This window comes from Aythya ferina, assembly GCF_964211825.1.
Source record: "Aythya ferina genome assembly, contig: HAP1_SCAFFOLD_29, whole genome shotgun sequence".
In the NCBI taxonomy this organism is placed as follows: Eukaryota; Metazoa; Chordata; class Aves; order Anseriformes; family Anatidae; genus Aythya; species Aythya ferina.
In genome coordinates, this window is record NW_028181463.1 from 655,475 (window position 1) to 678,076 (window position 22,602).

At 50.4% G+C, this 22,602-nt stretch overlaps 3 protein-coding genes across 3 annotated transcripts in view; 2 read left to right on the plus strand and 1 right to left on the minus strand.

Moving 5' to 3' along the window:
• The window catches only part of LOC311427854 (olfactory receptor 14C36-like), a gene marked incomplete at both ends in the record, with an annotated part of 273,414 nt that extends 253,065 nt beyond the window's left edge, over positions 1–20,349 (plus strand). Inside the window, one exon of the mRNA XM_084539445.1 lies at positions 20,287–20,349. Coding sequence (XP_084395571.1) covers positions 20,287–20,349 — 63 coding nt within the window. The remainder of the gene's footprint in view (positions 1–20,286) is intronic.
• Positions 7,773–8,708, plus strand: LOC311427948 (olfactory receptor 14C36-like; the record flags this gene model as incomplete). The annotated part of the gene is made up of 1 exon (XM_084539525.1): positions 7,773–8,708. One exon carries the CDS (start codon positions 7,773–7,775, stop codon positions 8,706–8,708), a length of 936 nt encoding a protein of 311 aa, XP_084395651.1.
• On the minus strand, positions 13,143–14,273 carry LOC311427949 (olfactory receptor 14C36-like; the record flags this gene model as incomplete). The annotated part of the gene is made up of 2 exons (XM_084539526.1): positions 13,143–14,097; positions 14,182–14,273. 2 exons carry the CDS (start codon positions 14,271–14,273, stop codon positions 13,143–13,145), a joined length of 1,047 nt encoding a protein of 348 aa, XP_084395652.1.
• Positions 20,350–22,602: the final 2,253 nt, after the last annotated feature.

Here is a 22,602-nt window from a genome sequence, read left to right on the forward strand (position 1 = left end):
AGGGCTGGGAAGTGTTCTCCCCCAGTGAGTTCTGTGCATCCTGCCACTTCTGCCTGCCTTTAAGCACTCTGTCTCTGCAGGCAGTGCCCCCAGCCCTGCTGCGCTGTGCAGAGGAGCTGCTCCTGGCCACAGCTGTCTCTCTGCACCACGGCCCTCTTGCCACGAGCTCTCTCTGTCCCACGAGCCCAGCCCAGCTCAGCAGCACAGCACCAGCCCAAGGCACTGCAATCACCCCTCTGGGGCCTTTGCTGATGAGCCCATGAACCTCAGGCACTCAGAGACAATTGAAGACATCTCTCCAGAAGTCCAAGTCAGAGGCAAGTTTCCTGCAGTGTCCCCCTGAGGGCAGCACTGACACAGCCTCCCTTGGAGCTCGTTAGAGCAGAACCCTGGAGGCAGTGAGGACAAGGAGACAAAGGCAGCGTGAAGGTGAAAATGATGTGTAGGAAAACTGGATGTGTTTCACCAAGTACAAGGGCCAGGTCTTGACCCCAAGCACTTGGGAAGGGAGATCCTTTCCTTTCACACCTTGCTCAGTGCTCTTTGTGGGGCAGTGGGAGATGGGGATGTGCATGGCCAAGTGCAGGAGAACGGTACAACCCCTGCCTGCTTCATGGTTGGTCGAGGAGGCAATTAGGCTCTGTTGCTTTAGTGATTAGCTGTCTCCTCATAGGCTTCAGTGGCAGAGACAATAGCCATAGCCATGGACACAAATATCTCATAAGGCATCTCTGTAGGAAGCTGGCCTGCTTCCTGGTGAGGAGGCACCACTGCTCATATAGCATCCCTCGTGGTGCCCTGGCCCTCCTCCTTCTTGAGAACTGCTCACTCAGCAGGGTCCCAGTGTGCCCTCATGTGTGGAGTTACTCTTCCTCTGTTGCAGGACTGGGCTCTTCTTGTAAATGTGAAGAGGCTTCTGTAGGCAAAATCCTGCAGCTTCTTGAGGTTTCCCCACACTGATGCTCCATTCTGTCAGCTCTTTATGTCTTCAGGCAGACAATTCAAATTTTCTGTGATTGTGCTGTCTCTGACCAGATAGCAGCAGCAGCAAGAGTTGCAGGGAAATTTGGATAATTCAGAAATGACCAGTTGAATGGAACTACAGCAGAGAGTCAGAGAAGGGTAGGGGATGGAAGGCTGTCAGGTTCCAATTCTTCTGTGCTTCCTTCTCATGCATGCTGTCAGTTTGTCTGGAGCTGTGTCCTGAATGTTATGGGGCTGTTCAGGTCAAAATTAGAAGGGCCAAAGCCCAGCTGGAGCTCCATCTGTATATTTATGTCAAAGACAATAAAAAGCTGTTTATATAAATACTTTAAATAGAGGAGGATTACGGAGAATCACCCTTTATTAGATGTGGGGGAAGTGTGGTGATGATCTAGAGATAAGGTAAAGGCTGAGGTACCTAACTCCTTCTTTGCCTCAGACTCTAGCAGCAAGACCAACTGTTCTCCTGGACATTTCTTCCTCCTTGTGACCAGCGCCAAACTTCCAGGGCACACATTGTGGCAAGTTCTTCTCTCCCGCTCTTTCATATTACCAAAGGAAGCTCCATCAGGGTGGAAAGCACTCCTGAAGTTGGCATCCCAACCCAGCAGGCTCCTTGAGGCCTCTCAGCCAAGCAGACACAAGTCACCTCAGCAACATCTTCCAAGCCAGGGGCCTGCTGCTGCCCAGCCATGGACTCAAGCAGAAGGGACAGGACAACCCATATGGGGGCCTTCTTTCTGTCTGCGTCCCCCTGGGTTTGGAGGCAGAGAGTATCCCCCAGTCAGCATGCCAAGCAGGTGCCTTGTGCTGGCCTAGCAGGGCCACTGCCAGCTGTCAGCCCAAAAGTGCAGATCCCAGGGAGAAGTCAAGGCTGACCTGCCACCCCCAGACACAAGTGACCTCACAGTCCCTTTCTGTGACACGTTCCTACTGCTGCCCTATCAGGTGCAGAGACAGAGGTGACCTCACAGTCCCTGCCACAGTCACATTCCTCCTGCTGGGCCATGAGATCCTGAGGCAGAGCTCACCTCTCTCTTGTCCTCTATGGACTGGGGCTTACCTTTCTGGTTTAGAAAGTAAACAAAGTTTTAGTTGGAAGGTTTGGTGTTCTGTTTGTGGTGTCAAGTCTGTGGTCTGGGTATGGGCAAGCATTATGGTTTAGGGTTTTGTTTAGGTCTGGCAAGAAGTCTAGAGATAAATAGAGCATTTAATGGTAGTGTTAAGGGCAGGGATCAGGGTGAGCAAGAGAGTAAATGTAAGGGACAGGGGCTCTGCGCTGAGTTTTTCTTGAGGTGATATCTTGAGTTCTGATTTCCAATAGTGGATTCCTGTCAGGATGTTGGACTAATGTTTAGGTTGAGGGATTATTGTTATTGTTTACATGCCTTACAAGACTGAAGTCAGTTTTAACAGCAGCATCAACATTACTGGAACCCTCTTACCTCTACAAAGGTAAGCTTCCGAGCTCCTCTTCCCTTCCTCTTCCCTCCTCCAAATCTCACATTTCTCCTGGCCAGGCTACTCCTGACCTCCGCATATCAGTCATCTAACTGGGATCAGCTTTCTGATGGCTGTTATTATATCAGAGTACCTGTCTCACCTCTGTTGGCTACACTATTCTGTAGTATTAGAATACTCAGTACTCTGTTGGCTATTTTATTCGGTTACTCACAAAGCCTCCCATGGGAATTGTTAGGGCAGATAACTGGAAGCCATGATTACAGAGAGACAAAGGCACTGTGCTGAGAAAATCTCTGTTTATTTTGGTGAATCAGAAGGTGAAGGCCTGATCCCAGCCACTGGGAGGGGAGATCCTGCACTCCCAGCATCCCCATGTCTCACTTTTCCTGGGGTCTGTGGTGTAGGGTGTGATGCTCACAATATCATGTGAAGAGCAGTGATATGACACCTCCTGGTGTTTGCACAAGGTTGAAAGGAGAATACATGGTTCCAATGCCATGAGTTTAACACATCTCCTCCTAAGCCAAGGCCAAGGGGAAAAAGTTGTCAGTGCAGCTGAAGCCTTCCATTCTTCTCAGAGCCCTCTGCCTTCTCCTCTGCACGCTTTTCTGTGCTGTCCTAGACTTATCTGAAGGCTGCAGACAGACACTTCTCTTCCCTACCTTGCTCTCACTCTGGTGTTCCCATGATTTCACTGCTGCCTCTCCACTCTCACCAGCTGTTCCTTCAAACACAAGGGCATGGGCTGATCCAAACTCCCTCTCGGTGACCTCTGGACCCACAGCACAAGTTCCAGTGCCTTACCTCCAAGTCAAGAATTTCATCTGACTATCGAATCTAAATCTACCCTCTTGAAGTTTAAAACCATTTTCCTTGCCCTATGATAGAGTCATAGAAATCATAAAAACACAGATTTGGAAAGGACCTCCAAGATCATTTAGTCCAACTGTCCTATCACTAATACTACCCACTAAGCTACTAAGCCATATCTCCTAGCACCTTGTCCTGATGCTCCTTGGACACTGTGATGGTCAGTGAGTCCACCACCTCCCTGAGCAGACCATTCCAGTTCCCGACTACTCTTTGAGAGAAAAGTTTTTTGTGATATCTAATCTAAACATCCCCAGGCACAACTTGTGGCCATTTCCTCAAATCCTATCATTAGTTATCTGAGACAAGAGACTGACCCCCACCTCATCACAACCTCTCTTCAGGAAGTTGTAGAGTGCAATGAGGTCTCCCCTGAGCCTCCTCTTCGCCAAAGTAAATAATCTCAGTTCCCTCAGCCGATTCTCATAAGACCTGTGCTCCAGTCCCCTCAACAGTTTGGTTGCCCTTCTCTGGACATGTTCCAGGACTTACTGAGGGTACACTCAATCCCCTCATCTAGGTCATCAATAAAGACCTTAAACAGTACCGACCCCTGGCGGACACCACTTGTAAGAGGATGCCAGCCAGACTAACCAAAAATCTTGGTTAAAAGCTCTGAGGAGAGCCTTTATAGGCTTTGTATGGACAACGGTAGCAGTGTCACAGGTAATCATAGAAACATGGGATCACAGAATCATAGAATGGTTTTGGTTCAAAGGGACATTAAAGATCACCTTATTCTTCTTAACAGAGAAAAACAAAACCCTAAACCACAAAGCTTGCCCATACCCTAACCACAGATGTCACACCTTAAACAGAATACCAAACACTTGGTAACACAAAAACTAATTTTTCCTTAATGTTTAATACAGAAAGGTGAACCCTAGTCCCTAATACGATACATGAACAAATAACATTGAAAGTCCCTGTACCTGTGCATTAACCTTCTCACCTTCAACAACCCTCCTAAACCTTACCTTAAGGCGCTTGGCACCTTGGGGGAAGGCAGGAACCGAGGTTACTGTGTAGTCACACAGCATTCAAAGCTGAATTTGAGGGGCCATGGGTCTGATCAGCTTGTGGGCCACAAGGAGATGGGTGAGAATTCTCTGAGCCCTACCTCAGGATCTCCTGCCCCAGCAGGAGGAATGTGACTGTGGAAGTGAATGTGAGGTGACTTCTGCCTCTGCAGCTGATAGGGCAGCAGCATGAACGCATCATGGAAAGGGACTGAGAGGTCATTTCTGTCTGTAGGTGGCAGGTCACCCTTGACTTCTCCCTGGGATCTGCACTTTTGGGCTGACATCTGGCAGTGGCCCTGCTAGGCCAGCAGGAGGCACCTGCTTGGCATGCTGACTGGGGGATCCCCTCTGCCTCCAGAGCCAGGAGGACCCAGGCAGAAAGAAGGCCCCCAGATGGGTTGTCCTGTCCCTTCTGCTTGAGTCCATGAGTGGCCAGCAGGAGGCACAAGGCTTGGCTATGTCTAGCCAAGAAGCTGCAAGGCCAGCAGCAGGCCCCTGGCTTGGAAGCTGCTGCTGGGGTGACTTGTGTCTGCTTGGCTGAGAGGCCGCAAGGAGCCTGCTGGGTTGGGATGCCTACTTCAGGAGTGCTTTCCACCCTGATGGAGCTTTCTTTAGTAATATGAAAGAGCTGGAGAGAAGAACTTGCCACAATGTGTGCCCTGGAAGTTTGGCGCTGATCACAAGGAGGAAGAAATGTCCAGGGGAACAGTTGGTCTTGCTGCTAGAGTCATAGGCAAAAAAGGAATTAAGTACCTCAGCCTTTACCTTATCTCTAGATCATTACCAGATTTCCCCCACATCTAATAAAGGATGATGATTCTCCGTAATCCTCCTCTATTTAAAGTATTTATATAAAGTTTCCTATTGTCTTTGACATAAATAAAGAGATTGAGCTCCAGCTGGGCTTTGGCCCTTCTAATTTTGACCTGCACAGCCCCATAACATTCAGGACTCAGCTCCAGACAAACTGACAGCATGCATGAGAAGGAAGCACAGAAGAGGTGGAACCTGGCAGCTTTCCATGCTCTTCTGGGGCTCTGTGCTGCAATTCCATTCAACTGGTTACTCCTGTGTTATCCAAACTTTCCTGATGCTGCTGTCTTCTCAAAGATAGCACAATCACACGCAAAGTTTGAACTGTCTGCCTGTAGACATGAAGAGCTGACAGAATGGAGCATCAGTGTGGGGCAACCTTGAGAAACTGCAGGATTTTGCCTACAGAAACCTCTTGGCATTTACAAGGAGAAGTGCCCAGTCCTGAAACAGAGGAAGAGGAACCCCACACATCAGGGCAGACTGGGACCCTGCTGAGTGAGCAGTGGCCAGGAGGAGGAGGGCCAGGGCACCACGAGGGATGCCATATGAGCAGTGGTGCCTGCTCAGCAGCAGCTAGGCCAGCTTCCCACAGAGCTCCCTTACGAGAAGCATGGCCACCAAGAAGATCTGAGTTATCAGTCTCCTCAGAGATCCAGTGTGGCACTACACAGAAGAGGTTCTGCAGCCAGCAGGAAAAGACGTACAGGTCTAGGAGTCCCTAGGACAGCCTGGTGTGGAGAGGATCAAGGGCTCTACCAAGGCTGAAAGTCCCAACACGACCCAGGTCTTTGTGTCCACGGCTATGGCTGTTGTCTCTGTTACTGAGGCCTAGGAGGAGACAACTGATCGTTAAAGCACCAGGGCCTCATTGCCTCCTCGCCCCCACCCATGAACCAGGCAGGGGTCGTACCGTTCTCCTGCACTTGGTAATGCACATCCCCATCTCCTACTGCCCCACAAAATGCCCTGAGCAAGGTGTGAAGGGAAAGGATCCCCCTTAAAATGGGATGGATGTCAAGTCCTGGCCCTTGTGCTTGGTGACAAACATCCACTTTTCCTATACATCAGTGTCACCTTCACATTACCTTTGTCTCCTTGTCCTCACTGCCTCCAATGTTCTGCTCTAACGAGCTCCAAGGGAGGCTGTGTCAGTGCTGGCCCTCAGGGGGACACTGCAGGAAACTTGCCTCTGACTTGCACTTCTGGAGAGATGTCTTCAATTGTCTCTGAGTGCCTGAGGTTCGTGGGCTCATCAGCAAAGCCCCCAGGATGATCATTGCAGTGCCTTGGGCTGATGCTGTGCTGCTGAGCTGGGCTGGGCTCGCGGGACAGGGAAAACTCATTTCAAAAGTGATCCTGTTCCAGAGAGACAGCTGTGGCCAGGAGCAGCTCCTCTGCACAGCGCAGTAGGGCTGGGGGCTCTGACCGCAGCTGGCACAGGAAGAGGAGAGAAGGAGAGAGGGCTTGGAGGCAGTTGGCAGTGGTAGGATGCTGAGAGCTGCCTGCAGGAGAAACATGCACAGCCCTTGACAAGGTAAGGGTCTGGCTGCAGGGCCATGCAGCTGCAGGTCCTGGAAGGGTCTCCTCCTGCTGGGTGTTGTTTCTGGGAGGGCAGTGGGCAATGCAGTAGGCTTTGAGAGTCCTGCTGGGTTGCAGTGTGAGGTGAGAAAGTCTGGCAGAAGCCCCTTGGAGTGTCATAACCCAGCTGCCCTTTTTAGCCAAGAGTTGGGTGTCCAAGTCTCCTCCAGACACTGCAGGGGATGCAGATTGGGTATTGGGACACCCCAGATTTCGAATATCCAGCTCTGTCCGTGGGGCATTGTGCTGGGCTGCACGCTTCTCTCCCGCAGGATGCAGCTCTCAGAATCACAGAATTTTCTAGGTTGGAAGAGACCTCAAGGTCATCGAGTCCAACCTCCAACCTAACGCTAACAGCCCTCCACTAAACCATATCCCTAAGCTCTACATCTAAACGTCTTTTGAAGACTTCCAAGCTCTCTCGTGGCATCCTTGTGTTATCCAGGTACCTCAAGGAGAAGACCCCTCTGTACTAAAACCATGTCTGTGCTGCTGGATGGCTTTCTGTGGGCAACTGGAATGAGACCTCTGCACTCTTGGAGAAGAGGGAAAAGCTGAGATCCTGCTCATGTACCTGGAGATAAGGTGAGGATTCTGTCCATCTGCACTGGGGTTGGGGCTTCTTTGCTTTAAGCTGTCTCTCCTTCTTTGGAAACACAAGAGTGTGATTGTTCTACTAAGCATAATAAAATCTGACTCGCTCTACAGTGTGGTTGGAGGTGTTTTTTGCAACAACCCTGCAAAGTTCATGGATCTCATAAGTGGACTGAACTTGAGTTTCCCCCTTGTTCCTGCTTTCTGACTGCTTCACAGAAGGAAGGACACCTCTAAAGTCCCCAGTAACCCATGCTTGCAATGCCAGTCTCACCCAACATCACCTGGGACTCAAGCAATAGAGCTACAGAAAGCTCTTTTTGCAAGAGAGAGGCTTCAGATGAGAGTGGTCTAAGGCTTGCAGTAGGTTTTCCTCAGAGAATTGTCTTCTAAACTTTTTCTGACTTCTCCTTCTCTACAGACAACAGTGTTCAATGTCAGAAAATGCCCAACATCAGCTCTGTGAGCGAGTTCCTCCTGCTGGCATTCGCAGACACGCGTGAGCTGCAGCTCCTGCACTTCGCGCTCTTCCTGGGCATCTACCTGGCTGCCCTCCTGGGCAACGGCCTCATCCTCAGCGCCGTAGCCTGCCAACACCACCTCCACACCCCCATGTACTTCTTCCTCCTCAACCTCGCCCTCCTCGACCTGGGATTCATCTCCACCACTCTGCCCAAAGCCATGGCCAATGCCCTCTGGGACACCAGGGCCATCTCCTATCAAGGATGTGCTGCACAGGTCTTTCTCTTTGTCTTCTTTATCACAGCAGAGTATTCCCTTCTCACGGTCATGGCCTACGACCGCTACGTTGCCATCTGCAAGCCCCTGCACTATGGGAGCCTCGTGGGCAGCAGAGCTTGTGCCCAGATGGCAGCAGCTGCCTGGGGCAGTGGCTTTCTCAATGCTGTCCTGCACACGGCCAACACATTTTCCCTGCCCCTCTGCCATGGCAATGCTGTGGACCAGTTCTTCTGTGAAATCCCCCACATCCTCAAGCTCTCCTGCTCAGATGCCTACCTCAGGGAAGTTGGGGCACTTATCTTTACCGTTTCTTTAGCCTTTGGTTGTTTTGTTTTCATTGTTTTCTCCTACATGCAGATCTTCAGGGCAGTGCTGAGGATGCCCTCTTCTCAGGGCCGGCACAAAGCCTTTTCCATGTGCCTCCCTCACCTGGCTGTTGTCTCCCTGTTTCTCAGCACCATCATTTTTGCCTACTTTAAACCTCCCTCCCTCTCCTCCCCAGCTCTAAATCTGGTGGTGTCATTTTTGTACTCAGTGTTGCCTCCAGCAGTGAACCCTGTCCTCTACAGCATGAGGAACAAGGTACTTAAGAATGCAGTATGGAATTTTTTTGAATATATGTTTCTTCAGAATCAGTAATGTGTCTTTAAATTTTAAATTTATTTTGGAAACTCTTAGGAAAATCTTATGTTTTATCTTACGTCTACTTTGTTTTCTCTTATTTTCTGTAATTTAATTCTTTTTTTTTTTTTCTTTTATCATCTTTCTCTTAACATCCAAACTGTTAATTTTATTTTCTTTGACCAATAATCTCACGAACCTTATTAGCAGGCTTCTTGTATACATATAAATAATAAAGATGCCATGAGAAAATAACTCGTCTCAGCTGCCATCTCTTTGCATCTCCTCTGGAGCTGGGGGAGCAGCCCCAGCACACAGGAGGGGCTCAGGGCCAAGAGCCCAGCTGACACATGCAGAAGCAGCCCCGGTGGCCCTCGGGGCTGCCCCTCACTGCCCGCTGGGCTCTGCCTCTCTGCTGCCTTTGGGTTGGGGCTGCTGCTTCCCTGGAGCCATGGCCATGGCCAGCAGCAGGACATGGCCTTGTCACTGCTGCTTTCTTTTTGGTTCCTCATTGTTCTCTTGTGCTCTTCTAGCTGTGCTAGTCCTGAGGTCTCATATGCCTTGGTGACAGTCCTGTTGTCTTTGCAGTGGCATCCCTGTGGCTGCAGGCAGCAGCAGGCACTGTGCAGCCCTGGATCACAGCTGGCCTCCCTGCTAGCACCACAGTAACAAGAGGGTCTTGCTCACGGCAAACCCAGAACACTGGACACCTCTTCCAAATGCTATCAGAAATAGAGCTAAGGGGTTGTTCTCTGCTATTCTGTTTTCTGGGTTTTGTCATGGAGTGATAGACAGAGGTTGAAAGCCCCAGGGTGGTCCCTGAGGAACCAAGGGCTAGGCCAAGAACTCCCTTTGTGGCAGCACATGCCCAAATAGACAACACTGCCCTCTGCTGTTGGGCAAATGGCCAATGCCAGCCTGGAGAGGAATCTGGAGCTGCCAGGAGATGTCAGGAGATCTGCAGGGACAAGGTGCTCAGTGGGTGTGTTGGGTCTGTCTGAGCTGGAGTCACCTTTTCCCTGCAGCAGCCCACACAGTGCTGTGCTCTGCACTCGTAGCTGGAACAGCACTGATATCACTCCAGTGTTGTGTCTATTGCTGCATAGTGCTGGCACAGCATCAGGACTCCTTCTGAGCCCCCAAGAGCCAGCAGGCTGTGGGTGGGCAAGTTATGGGGAGGGGACATTGCCGGGGCAGCTGACCTAAACCAACCAAAGGTTGCATAACACCTGATGTCACATTCAGCAATAAAAAGGGGGGCTCTCATGGGGGGGGGGAGGGGGCTGTTCCTCCTGAACAACCACTACGCGTTTTGAGGCCCTGCTTCCCAGGACGTGGCCGAACACCGCTCGTTGATGGGAAGTAGAGAATAATTCTTTCTATCCCTCACTCTGTGCTTCCGCGCGGACTGATTGTTTCTTTTGTTTCTTTTTTCCTCCCCATTCCCTTTCCCTTTAATTAAACCTTTCTCATCTCAAACCTCGAGTTCTCTGTGTTGTATTTTCTCCCCCTTCCTCTTTGAGGAGAGGGGGAGTGAGAGAGCGGTTGTGGTGGAGCTCGGCTGCCCACCTGAGTAAAACCACCACAATCTGGTGTAAGGAAAAGCAATAAAATCCTCAGCTGAACAGTGGGAGAAGTGCAAGAGCCAAGAGGTGAGGAATGAGGTTGTCCATGCAGTGTCCGGCCTCGAGAGACTGCTTTTCCTACCTTCCCACACCTTATTAGGAAAAAACCTGGATCCACATCAGTTGGGGAATACTGCTATCACTATTTGCCTGATTTCAAGACCATTGAAAAATAACAGTGAATACAAAAAAATCTTTCTTTATCCTTCTTGATGTCTTCCTCTTTAACTACATTTCTCATAGTTTTCTAACTAGCTGTGCAACTCTTGAGGAAATGGTCAGAACAGACATGGGTTGCTAGGGCTTTCAGCATTTTAATATCCCCATGGTGTATTTGGTGCTCAGGTACCTCAGGTACTGCAAGGAGACAGAAGAAATCTCTCCAGCAGCTAAAGTCAGAAGCAAACAGCAAAGTTTCTTGGAGCATTAAATTGGCCTCACTGAGGGTCATTACTGTGAAAGTCTCCCAATGGAATTACTAGAGAAGTTAATTTGAGGCCATGGTTATAGATCGGTTAAGACTACTAAGATTTCATCTGAGTGACCTCTGACCCCTTTGAGGGATATTTCTTCCTTCTCTAACCCAGAGTCCACTTTCCAAGTTGTACTTTGTGACAGCTGATTTTTCTCCTGCTGTTTCATACTAATGACCAAAGCTCAGCCATCTCAGAAACCACACCTCAAACAGGACTTCCAACCCAACATCCTTCCTGTGGTTTATCAGCTGACCAGACACAGTTGCCTCACCATCATTGCTCAAGCCATGGGCTTACCGCTGGCTTCAAACTCCTCGGATAGACATGACCAAGTTGTGTGCCTCCTACTTTCCGTTCCCATTGCAGTAGGGACAGAGAAATGCATGTCCAGGCCTTCTTCCTGGATAGGGGTTAGAAGTAGGGTTTGGTGATCTGCTTATGGTGTCAGGTCAGAATTTAGCATATGGTCAAGCTCTGTGGGATAGGGTTATTTTTAGGGCTGGCCTGCGGGCAAGGTTTAATTAAAGCACTTTTAGCTAAGTGATAAAGACAGGGATTAGGGTGAGCAAGAAGTTAATGGTAAAGGCTTATGGGTTTGATCTTTGGCTTCAAGGGAAGTTCTGAGTTTAAAGGTAGTATATTACAGTTATGGTGAGGAGTAAGAGGGGTTAGAAACAAGGTAAGAGCCTGGCAGGAATGTTTTCAGAGTCAGTGTTGTAGCAGCATCAACCCTCGGACTTCTTAAAAAATTGTTAGTTTGTGTTGGCCAAGCCCTTCTTCCTTCCCCCAAAACCATACACCTCTCCTGTACAAGCTTCTCCTGACCTCCCCATGTCAGTCAACTTCTTAGGGGCAGCTTTCTGATGGCTTTCATGATCTCAGAGTATCTCTTACCTCTGATGGCTACTCCACGTCTGAGAGAGAAGTGGCATTGTAGTCAGGAAGACAAAGGGCACAAAGGTCTGTAGGAGCACCCTGCATATCATGCCTAGCAGCTCTGCAACACCCCAAAAGTTTGTTATCTACCCACCAGCTTTGGATCTAGAATGGCTGCTACGGCTCCTGGATAACTGTTCATAGGCCTTCATGCAGGCTGCAGCTATCCCTGGGCATCTTGTAGGCAGTGGCCACCCCTGCATGGAAAACTGAAGGAAGCCCTGTTTTTTAAGGAAAAGCTGACGCCTCTGACATGACACCCCTTGTTCAAGACCTGTTCCAGTCTGGGGACTCCTGGGTACTGCCAGCTGGTAGTCGAGGGATGACCTGTCAGCTACTTCAGAAAGAGCTCAGCTCACAATCTGCTTTACAGACATTCACTAAGGACTGGGTAAGGAATTTCTGATGCACCTCTGAGCTCATAATACCACACCTACAAAACTCCCCTTTTATGGCCCAGGACCTGCCCAGGTACATGTGAGCAGGTTGTGATCCTTCAAGCCCATGGCACTGCTGCTAGACTCCCAGCCTCTCTGACACACAGGAGCCAATTACTTGCAGTCCTGTGAGGTGCTGTCAGCCATCAGCCCCATCGTGTGCTGTAGAGCCCCAGTGCTTGGGAACTGGGAACACTGATAAAATCAGGGGCACTAACAACTAACAGGGAATATCTGAATCAGCCCCAAATCCATAAAAATCCATGCTGAGTTTCTGCTCTCAACACACCGAGAACCCGTGGAAAGAAGGAAAGCATCGTGCCCCATTGGAGCCTTTTTCTGGGGCTTGATCTTCACAGCAGCTTTGCAGGAAGGTCTCAGCCTTCAGGCAGTGCCCGGAGGAGATCCCCCCTTAGGAGGGAAGTGCTGCAGTGGAGGCCAGCTGTGCCACTGCCGTGCCCACTGCCTGTCCCTGCCTGCAGTCCCAGCACAGCCCCACAGCACCACTGGCACCAAATGAGAGGAGCAGCCGGGCCTGACCCCACCAGCAGGGCTCAGCAGGACAGGGCGGCAGTGGCAAGAGAGCAGCTCTGCATGCCCCAAGCGCTGGTGCTCCCTGGCCGTGCTGCTGGGATGGGACTCTTTTCCTCTGCACCCCTGCACACGGGCACTGCCCCTGCAGAGCCAGACCAGGTCTCAGAGGAAGGATATGAGAATAAGATGGCAGTGCAGGCTCCTTCCTTAAGTTCACAGAGAGACGGGCTCTTTTTGTATAGTCGCTGAGCTAGACTTGAAAAATACATACCAAAGTGGAATTGGGATGAATAATATCATTTTAGTGGGTAACGTTAACCAAACTATAACTAAGGAAATCGAGTAACAAAATTGCAGACAAGCACACAAACAAAAAGAAATAGACTATAGGCCGTTCCTATTACAAGTAACATTAGGACTCATCTGCAGAAGCAGACTGAGCACTTATTCTCCTGCAACACATCTAAACATCAATTTCCACAAGGCTTCCTTGAGGTCCTGATTTCTCATACTGTAGATGAGAGGATTCAATACTGGAGGCACCACCGCATATAGAACTGCTATGACGATGTCCAAGGATGGAGAGGAAATTGAGGGGGGCTTCAGGTAGGCAAACATGCCAGTGCTGACAAAGAGGGAGACCACGGCCAGGTGAGGGAGGCACGTGGAGAAGGCCTTGTGCCGACCCTGCTCAGAGGGCATCCTCAGCACTATCCTGAAGATCTGCACATAGGATACCACAATGAAAACAAAACAACCAAATGTTAAAGAAAAACTAAACACAAGTGCCCCAACTTCCCTGTGGTAGGCATCTGAGCAGGAGAGCTTGAGGATGTGGGGGATTTCACAGAAGAACTGGTCCACAGCATTGCCGCGGCAGAGGGGCACTGAAAATGTAGTGGCCGTGTGTAGAACAGCAGTGAGAAAGCCACTGCCCCAGGCAGCTGCTGCCATCTGGGCACAAGCTCTGCTGCCCACGAGGCTCCCGTAGTGCAGGGGCTTGCAGATGGCAACATAGCGGTCATACGCCATGACAGTGAGGAGACAATACTCAGCTACAACCAAGAAAGCAAAGAGAAAGAGTTGGGCAGCACAGCCTTGATAAGAGATGGCCCTGGTGTCCCAGAGGGCATTGGCCATGGCTTTGGGCAGAGTGGTGGAGATGCAGCCCAGGTCCAGGAGGGCGAGGTTGAGCAGGAAGAAGTACATGGGTGTGTGGAGGTGGTGGTGGCAGGCTACGGCGCTGAGGATGAGGCCGTTGCCCAGGAGGGCAGCCAGGTAGATGCCCAGGAAGAGCGCGAAGTGCAGGAGCTGCAGCTCACGTGTGTCTGCGAATGCCAGCAGGAGGAACTCACTCACTGAGCTGCTGTTGGGCATTTGCTGACCTCCGACATAGAACCTATGAAATGAAAGAAATTATACATGTATAGACTGTTATGAGTAAAGTCTCTGACCAAAATTCCCAGTAAAAGCCTTACATTACCTGTTTCCAAGAGGCCCTTTGTCTATCTCCTTGTCTGGAGCCCTGCTTTGTGCTTGCTGAATGTCCTGTACACAGCAGCCACTTCTGCCCATCCGCCCCTAGTGGGACACCTCTAATCCAGTGAAATGGTTAATGTTGTTGCTGTGGAGACACTCCTTAACCAGAGGGCACATCCGGGAGGGCTGCTCTGTCCATCCCCTGGTGCTCAGCTGCTGGCTGCTTGCAGCACTCAGCTGGGGGATGGATGAACACAGAGGCTGTGTTGAAAAAGCACATCCCCTTGTCTGCAGGTCCTAAAGAACAGCTCAGAAAAGCCCTGGTGCAGTCTGTAAGCAGACAGAAAAGAAGGGATATTCTCACGTTCATCACTAACCTGTTTGTGTCTCAGTTCAATGCAATAGGAAGCTCAGTCACCAGTGCAAATCCAACTACCCCATTAACATAGAGCCTGCCCCACAATCAGAGCAAGAAGAGGCAGGTAGAGAGTGCAGAAAGTGCCTTCACTTTGCAGGCAGCCCCTGCACTGCCCTTCGTCTGCCCAAGCCCCTGGGCTCCCAGTCTGGCTGAGTGCAGGGACCCTGCTCTGCACCACAGCCATGAGAAGCCCTTCCTGCACCCCTGGCTTCTCCTTCCTCCAGGACCAAAAGCTGCATTGCCCTCCAGCAAGAGACTTACCGGGTTCAGGGCTGGGAAGTGTTCTCCCCCAGTGAGTTCTGTGCATCCTGCCACTTCTGCCTGCCTTTAAGCACTCTGTCTCTGCAGGCAGTGCCCCCAGCCCTGCTGCGCTGTGCAGAGGAGCTGCTCCTGGGCACAGCTGTCTCTCTGCACCACGGCCCTCTTGCCACGAGCTCTCTCTATCCCATGAGCCTGGCCCAGCTCAGCAGCACAGCACCAGCCCAAGGCACTGCAATCACCCCTCTGGGGGCTTTGCTGATGAGCCCATGAACCTCAGACACTCAGAGACAATTGAAGACATCTCTCCAGAAGTCCAAGTCAGAGGCAAGTTTCCTGCAGTGTCCCCCTGAGGGCCAGCACTCACACAGCCTCCCGTGGAGCTTGTAAGAGCAGAACACTGGCGGCATTGAGGACAAGGAGACAAAGGCAATGTGAAGGTGACACTGATGTGTAGGAAAACTGGATGTGTGTCACCAAGCACAAGGACCAGGCCTTGACCCTTGTCCCCTGGGAAGGGAGATCCTTAGCAGTCACACCTTGCTCAGGGCTCTTTGTGGGGCAGTAGGAGATGGGGATGTGCATTTCCAAGTGTAGGAGAATGGTACGACCCCTGCCTGGTTCATGGGTGGGGGTGAGGAGGCAATGAGGCCCTGGTGCTTCAACGATCAGCTGTCTCCTCATGGGCGTCAGTGGCAGAGACAACAGTCATAGATATGAACACAAAGACCTGGTCCTGTTGGGACTTTCAGCCTTGCCACAGCCCTCTACCCTGTCTATACATGGCTTTCCTAGGGACTCCAAGAGCTCCACATCTTTCCTTTTTGGCTGTAGACCCTTATCTCTGTGGTGTCACAGCAGATCTGAGCTGAGTCTGATAACTCAGATCTTCTTGGTGGCCATGCTCCTCAGAAGGCAGCTCTGTAGGAAGCTGGCCTGGTTCCTGGTGAACATGCACTACTGCTCTATGTCATCCCTCGTGGTGCCCAGGCCCTCTCCTCCTGGCCACTACTCACTCAGCAGTGTCCCAGTCTGCCCTGATGTGTGGGGTTTCTCTTCCTCTGGTACAGGACTGGGCTCTTCTCCATGTTAAAGTCAACAGTTTTCTGAAGTCAAATTCCTGCAGATTCTCAAGGTTCACCCACAGTGATGCTCCATTCTATCAGCTGTTAATGTCAGCAGGCAGACAGTTCAACCTATGGGTAATTGTGCTATATCTGACTAGACAGCAGCAGCAGCAAGAGTTGCAGGGAAATGTGGATAATTCAGGAGTAACTGACTAAATGGCATTGCAGCAGAGTCACTCACGGGTAGGGGATGGAAGGCTGCCAGGTTCTACATTTGCTGCACTTTCTTCTCATGCATGCTGTCAGTTTGTCTTGAGCTGTGTCATGAGTGTTATGGGGCTGTGCAGGTCAAAATTGCCCAGCTGGAGCTCAATCCATCTATTACTGTCAAAGAAAATTAAAAAATATAAAATAATAAAATAAAATAAAATAAAATAAAATAAAATAAAATAAAATAAAATAAAATAAAATAAGATAAAAATGATATAAATAGTTTAAATGAAGGAGGATTAGGGAGAATCATAATGCTTTATTGGAATTTGGGGGGAAAACCCAGTGACAAGGGATGAGGTAAAGGCTGAGACACTTAATGCCTTCTTTGCCTCTGTTACTAGCAGCAAGACCAGTTGTTCCCCTGGTTATTTCTTCCTCTTCATGGCCAGTGCCAACCTTCCATTGCACAGTTTGTGGCATTTTTTTCTATCCTGCTCTTTCCTACTACCAAAGGAAGATCCATCAACGTGGAAACCACTCCTGAAGTAGGCATCCCAACCCGTCAGCCTTCTTGCATCCAGTCAGCCAAGCAGACTCAAGTCACCTCAGCAGCTTCTTTCAAGCCAGGGGCCTGCTGCTGGCCTTGAAGCTTCTTGTGGAGACACAGCCAAGCCTTGTGCCTGCTGATGCCCACTCATGGACTCAAGCAGAAGGGACAGGTCAACCCATATGGGGGCCTTCTTTCTGCCTGGGTCCTCCTGGCTCTGGAGGCAGAGGGGATCCCCCAGTCAGCATGCCAAGCAGGTGCCTTCTGCTGGCCTAGCAGGGCCACTGCCAGATGTCGGCCCAAAAGTGCAGCTCCCAGGGAGAAGCCAAGGCTGACCTGCCACCTCCAGGCACAAGTGACCTCACAGTCCCTTTGCGTGACACGTTCCTGCTGCTGCCCTATCAAGTGCAGAGACAGAAGTGACCTCACAGTCCCTGCCACAGTCACATTGCTCCTTCTGGGGCAGTAGATCCTGAGGCAGAGCTGAATTTTCTCTATCCCCCTCGGTATCTCTTTTTCACTTTCTGGGTTAGAGATTAAGCAAAGTTTTAGGGGGAGTGTTTGGTGTTCTACTTGTGCTGTCACGTCTGTGGTTGAAGTATGGACAAGCTCTGTGGTTTACAGGTGTTTTACATCTGCCAAGGTGTTTAGGGTTAAATAGAGCATTTTAATGTTAGTGTTAAGTGAAGGGATTATGGTTATCAAGAGAGAAAATTGATTCCTTTCAGAGTGTTGTAGTAGCATTGAGGTTTAGGGATTAAAATCACTGTTTCCAGTAAGGTAAGGGACATACATTACTTTTTTAAGTCAGTGTTACTGCAGGATTGGCATAGCATGAATTCGCTTACCTCTATGAAATCATTAATTTCTGCTGGTCATGCTCCTCATACCACCCCAAAATCTCACGTCTCTTTTTCAGGCTGCTCCTGACCTCCCCATATCTTACTGGGATCAGCTTTCTGATGGCATTTACCATCTCAGTGTATCTGTCTCACCTCTGTTGCCTCCTCCATTCCTGAGAAGGAAGTGGCGTTGTAGTCAGGAGGGAAAAGGGCACAAAGGTCTTTAGGTGCATCCTGTGCAATGTGCCCATCAGCTCTACACCTCCACAAAACCATGCTTCCTACCTACAAGTTTTGTTTCCCAAGTGGCTTCTGTGGATCCAGGGTTACTTTTCCCAGGCCCTCTCACATGTTTCAGTTTTGGATGTGCAGGGATGGGATAAGGAAAGCCAAGGCATGCATGGAACTGATCTTCTCAAGGGATGCAAGTAATAAAAAGAAGAGGTCCTATAGGTACTTTGCTCAGAAAAGAAAGGCCAAGGACAGTGTACCCCCTTCTGATGGATGAGAAAGCTGAACTGATAATGACAGGCATGCAGAAGCCTGAGGGACTCAACAACATCTTTGCCTCAGTCTTCTCTGCCAGTCAGGCTTCCCAAGTCTTTCACTTCCCTGAACCTATAGATGGAGGCTGGGGGGCAAAGTCCCTCCTGCTCTAAGTAAAGAGGAGCTCTGAGTCCACCTGAAGAAACTGAGCACATGCAAGTCTATGGGGCTTGGTGACATGCATCCCAGGGTCCTGAGGGAGCTGGCTGATGTAGTCGTCAAGCCTCTTTCCATCATATTTGAAGAGTCCTGGCAGTCAGATGAAGTCCCTGCTGACTGGAAAAAGGAAATATCACTCCCATTTTTAAAAAGGGTAGAAATGAGAACCCATGGAACTACCAAATGGTGAGCCTCACCTCTGTGCCTCAAAAGATCATGGAAACGATCCTCCTGGAATCGATGTCAAGGCCCCTGCAAGACAAAGAGGTGATCTCAGACAGCCAGCATGGCTTCACCAAAGAGTAAATCATGCCTGACCAATGTGCTGGCTTTCTACAATAGAGTGACCACATCAGACAACAACAGAAGACAAACCAATGTCATCTACTTGGACTTTTGTAAGACCATTGACACTGTCCCACATGACATCCTGATCTCCAAATTAGAGAGATATGCATTTCTTAGGTGCACCATTCAGTGGATAAGGAGTTAGCTTGAAGGTCACACCCAGAGAGTGGTGCTCAATGGCTCTATGTCCAAGTGGAGGCTGGTGATGAGTCTTGTACCTCAGGGGTCTGTCCTGGGACTTGTACTGTTTAATATGACATAGACAGTGAGATCGACATTGATATTTCTACGCTTGTAGCCCAGAAGGCCAACGACATCCTGGGCTGCATCAGCAGAGGAGTGGCCAGCAGGTGGAGGCAGGTGATTCTCCTCCTCTGCTCTGCCCTTGTGAATCCCCATTTGGAGTCCTGCATCCAGGTCTGGGGCCCCCAGCACAAGAAGGATGTGCATCTGTTAGAACGGGTCCAGAGGAGGGCCACAAAGATGATCAAGGGGCTGGAGCACGTCTCCTGTGAAGAAAGGCTAAGAGAGCTGAGGCTGTTCAGCCTGGAGAAAAGAAGGCTCCGGGGTGACCTCTTTGTGGCCTTTCAATACTTCAAGGGAGCCTATAAAAAGATGGAGAGTGACTCTTTGTTCAATTAGATAATGATAGGACAAGGGTGAATGTTTTTAAGCTAAAAGAGGGGAGATTTCGATTAGAGGTTAGGAGGAAACTCTTCACTCAGAGGGAGGTGAGGCACTGGAACAGGTTGCCCAGAGAAGCTGTGAATGCCCCATCCCTGGAGCTGATCAAGGGTAGGTTAGATGATGCCATGGGCAACCTGACCTCATGGGGGGCATCCCTGCTAATGGGTGGGGGTTGGAACTAGATGACCTTTAAGGTCGCTTCCAACAGGAGCCATTCTCTGATTCTATGGTCTCACAAACTATACCTCAAGCATGACTCCCATGCCATCAGCCTTCCTGTGGTCTCTCACCTGACTAGAACAGAAGGTGCCTCACCATCATCTTCAATGCCATGTGCATGCTTCTGGCCTTTATGGTTCCTATCTGTTCCATTTCCTGCTGCAGGTCCATCAGATCCACAGACAGAAGTGACCTCCCAGCCTCCTTCACAGCCACGTGTCTCCTATAGGCCCAGCAGATCCTGAGGCACACCTGACCGCATCCCAGCATTCCCAGCCAGCTCCTCCTTGTGGCCTCTGATCTGATCACATACCTGTCACCTCACATGCCTCTTCCAATGCCATGGGACTGCTGCAGGGCCTCACAGTCCCTGCCCTGCCCCAAGGGGACAAACACCTGAAGTTAGGGATAGGAGTGGGGTTGAAGCTGAGATGTGCTGTGTTCATGGTGGAGGGCTTTGGGGGTTAGATGATCAGGTTAATGTTAAGATCAGGTTAAGGAGTTGGGGCAGCAGCCTCAGCAACCAGGAGGGGCTCGGGGCCAAGAGCCCAGCTGCCACTTATTGTATTTGGATTAGACCTTGAGGATCTAGGTGATAGTCCTGTCATCTCTATAGCAGGGCCGGCACAAAGCCTTTTCCACGTGCCTCCCTCACCTGGCCGTGGTGTCCGTCTTTCTCAGGCTTATCATGGTTGCCTGCCTGAAGCCCTCCTCCATCTCCTCCCCATCCCTGGATGTGGTGGTGGCAGTTCTGTACTCAGTGGTGCCTCCAGCAGACCAGGTCCTCATCTGTAGCATGAGTCAGGAGCTCAAACATGCCTTGTGGAAATTAATGACTAGATGTGTCTTGGAAGCAAGAAATTTTTGATCTGCTTCTGCACATGACTTGCAATGTCAATAATTGGAGGAAGAGCCAGTATACCTGTTTTTTTTTTTTTTTTTTTTTTTTTTTTTGTGGTCGTGTTTGTGCATATTCTTATTACATTAATTCAGCTAATGAGCACCCATTAAAATGATATGGATGTACCTGTTGAATATAGCTCATAGACTCTGTGCATGTGAAGCCATTCTCTCTGTGAATTTAACCTTAATGGAGTTAAAATTCAACTGCCATTTTGTCTGACATCTGTCCTCTGAGACCAGGCCTGGCTGTGCAGGGGCAGTGCCCGTGTGCAGGGGTGCAGAGGAAAAGAGTCCCATCCCAGCAGCACGGCCAGGGAGCACCAGCGCTTGGGGCATGCAGAGCTGCTCTCTTGCCACTGCCGCCCTGTCCTGCTGAGCCCTGCTGGTGGGGTCAGGCCCGGCTGCTCCTCTCACTTGGTGCTGTGGTGCTGTGGGGCTGTGCTGGGACTGCAGGCAGGGACAGGCAGTGGGCACGGCAGTGGCACAGCTGGCCTCCACTGCAGCACTTCCCTCCTAAGGGGGGATCTCCTCCAAGGTGGACTGAGCAGAGCTCAAGAGCTCAGTCTGCTGTGAGCAGGCAGAGGAGAGCTCTGCAGCCCCACAGCAAAAAAAAGCCCCACCAAAGGAGCCAGACGAGTGATTCCTTGCAGCCCTGGTGCAATGGCAGTGACCTCATGAGCTGGGTCTGCCTCCCAGCCTGCCCAGCATGGCCCTGCAGAGTGCCCCATGCCCCAGGCACCACAGCCCCCTCACTCTGCAGAGCAGCACCACCAGCTGGGGCTGGGGCTGCGAGGATGCTTCCCCTGAGTGTCTCCTAGGCCAGCTTCAGACTTCTGGACTTGAGTGTGATCTCCACTGTACACAAAGAGCTGGGAGACTGCCAACAGGCATGGGGCTGGAACATTGCCTGCAAGGTCCCTCCTACCCTAGCACCTCCCAGGACGGACACAGAACTGGCTCCTGAGTGTCAGAGAGGATGGGAGCCCAGCAGGTGTGCAATGAGCTTGGAGGATCACAACCAGATCATTTCTACCTGGGCAGGTCCTGGCCAAAAAAGGGGGTGTTTTGTAGGTGTGGTGTTATAAACTCAGTGGTGCATCAGAAGCACTAAGTCCAGCAGGAAGCAAATGGCTGTTAAATGGCCTGTGAGGTGAGCTCTTTCTGAAGTAGCTGACAGGTCACCCTTGACTCCTGGCTGGGATCTGTGCCTTTAGGCTCACATCTGCCAGTGTCCATGGCAGGCCAGCAGAAGGCACTTGCTGTGCATGTAGTTTCTGAGATCGGCTCTTTCTAAGTACCTGGTATGTCCCATAGAGGAAGAGGTCTTGGATAGGGGTTGTCATGTCAAAGGTGTCAGCTTTTGCCTGAAGTCATCCTTTAGGACTGCTTTCAGTTTTCTACATAGAGGGGGCCACTGCCTCCAAGACTCTTGGGACAAACTGAACCATGCATGAGGGTTTGGGAAAAGATAGCCTGGGTGCACAGAAACCATTTCATATCCAAACGTTGGAGGCAAGAAACAAAATTTTTAGGGTGGTACAAGAGCTGCTGTGCATATTGTGCAGGGTTCACCTACAGCCTTTGTGTTCTTTTCCATCCTGACTTAGGTGCCACATCAGTCTCAAGAAAGGAGTAGCCAACAGATATGAGACAGATACTCTGAGATCATGAAAGCCATCAGAAAGCTGCCCCTAGGAAGAAGACTGATATGGGAAAGTCAGGAGAAGCCTGGGCAGGAGAGATGTGAGATATGGGGGAGGGAAGAGGAGCTTGGCCAGCAGAAATTAATGATTTCTGTGAGGTTAGAACATTCAGGCAATGTTGATGCTGCTGTAATGCTGGCTTAAAACAGTCATGTAAAGCCATTCCCCTATTTTAGCCAGTGTCATTAATCCCCAAACCTAAATGCTACTCCATACCCTGACAGGAATCCACTACTCTTATGCCTGACCTCAAAGTATCCCTTCAAGCTAAAACACTGCCTATAGCCATTTGCCTTTATCTTTAGTCTCTTGCTCACTCTGATCTGATCAGCTGGTGGGCCGCAAGAGGGAGATGGGTGGGAACGCTCTGAGGAGCTCAGCTCTGCCTCAGGATCTCCTGTCCCAGCAGCAATAATGTGACTGTGGCAGGGACTGTGAGGTCACTTCTATCTCTGCACTTGATAGGGCAGCAGCAGGAACGTGTCAGGAAAGGGATTGTGAGCTCACTTGTGTCT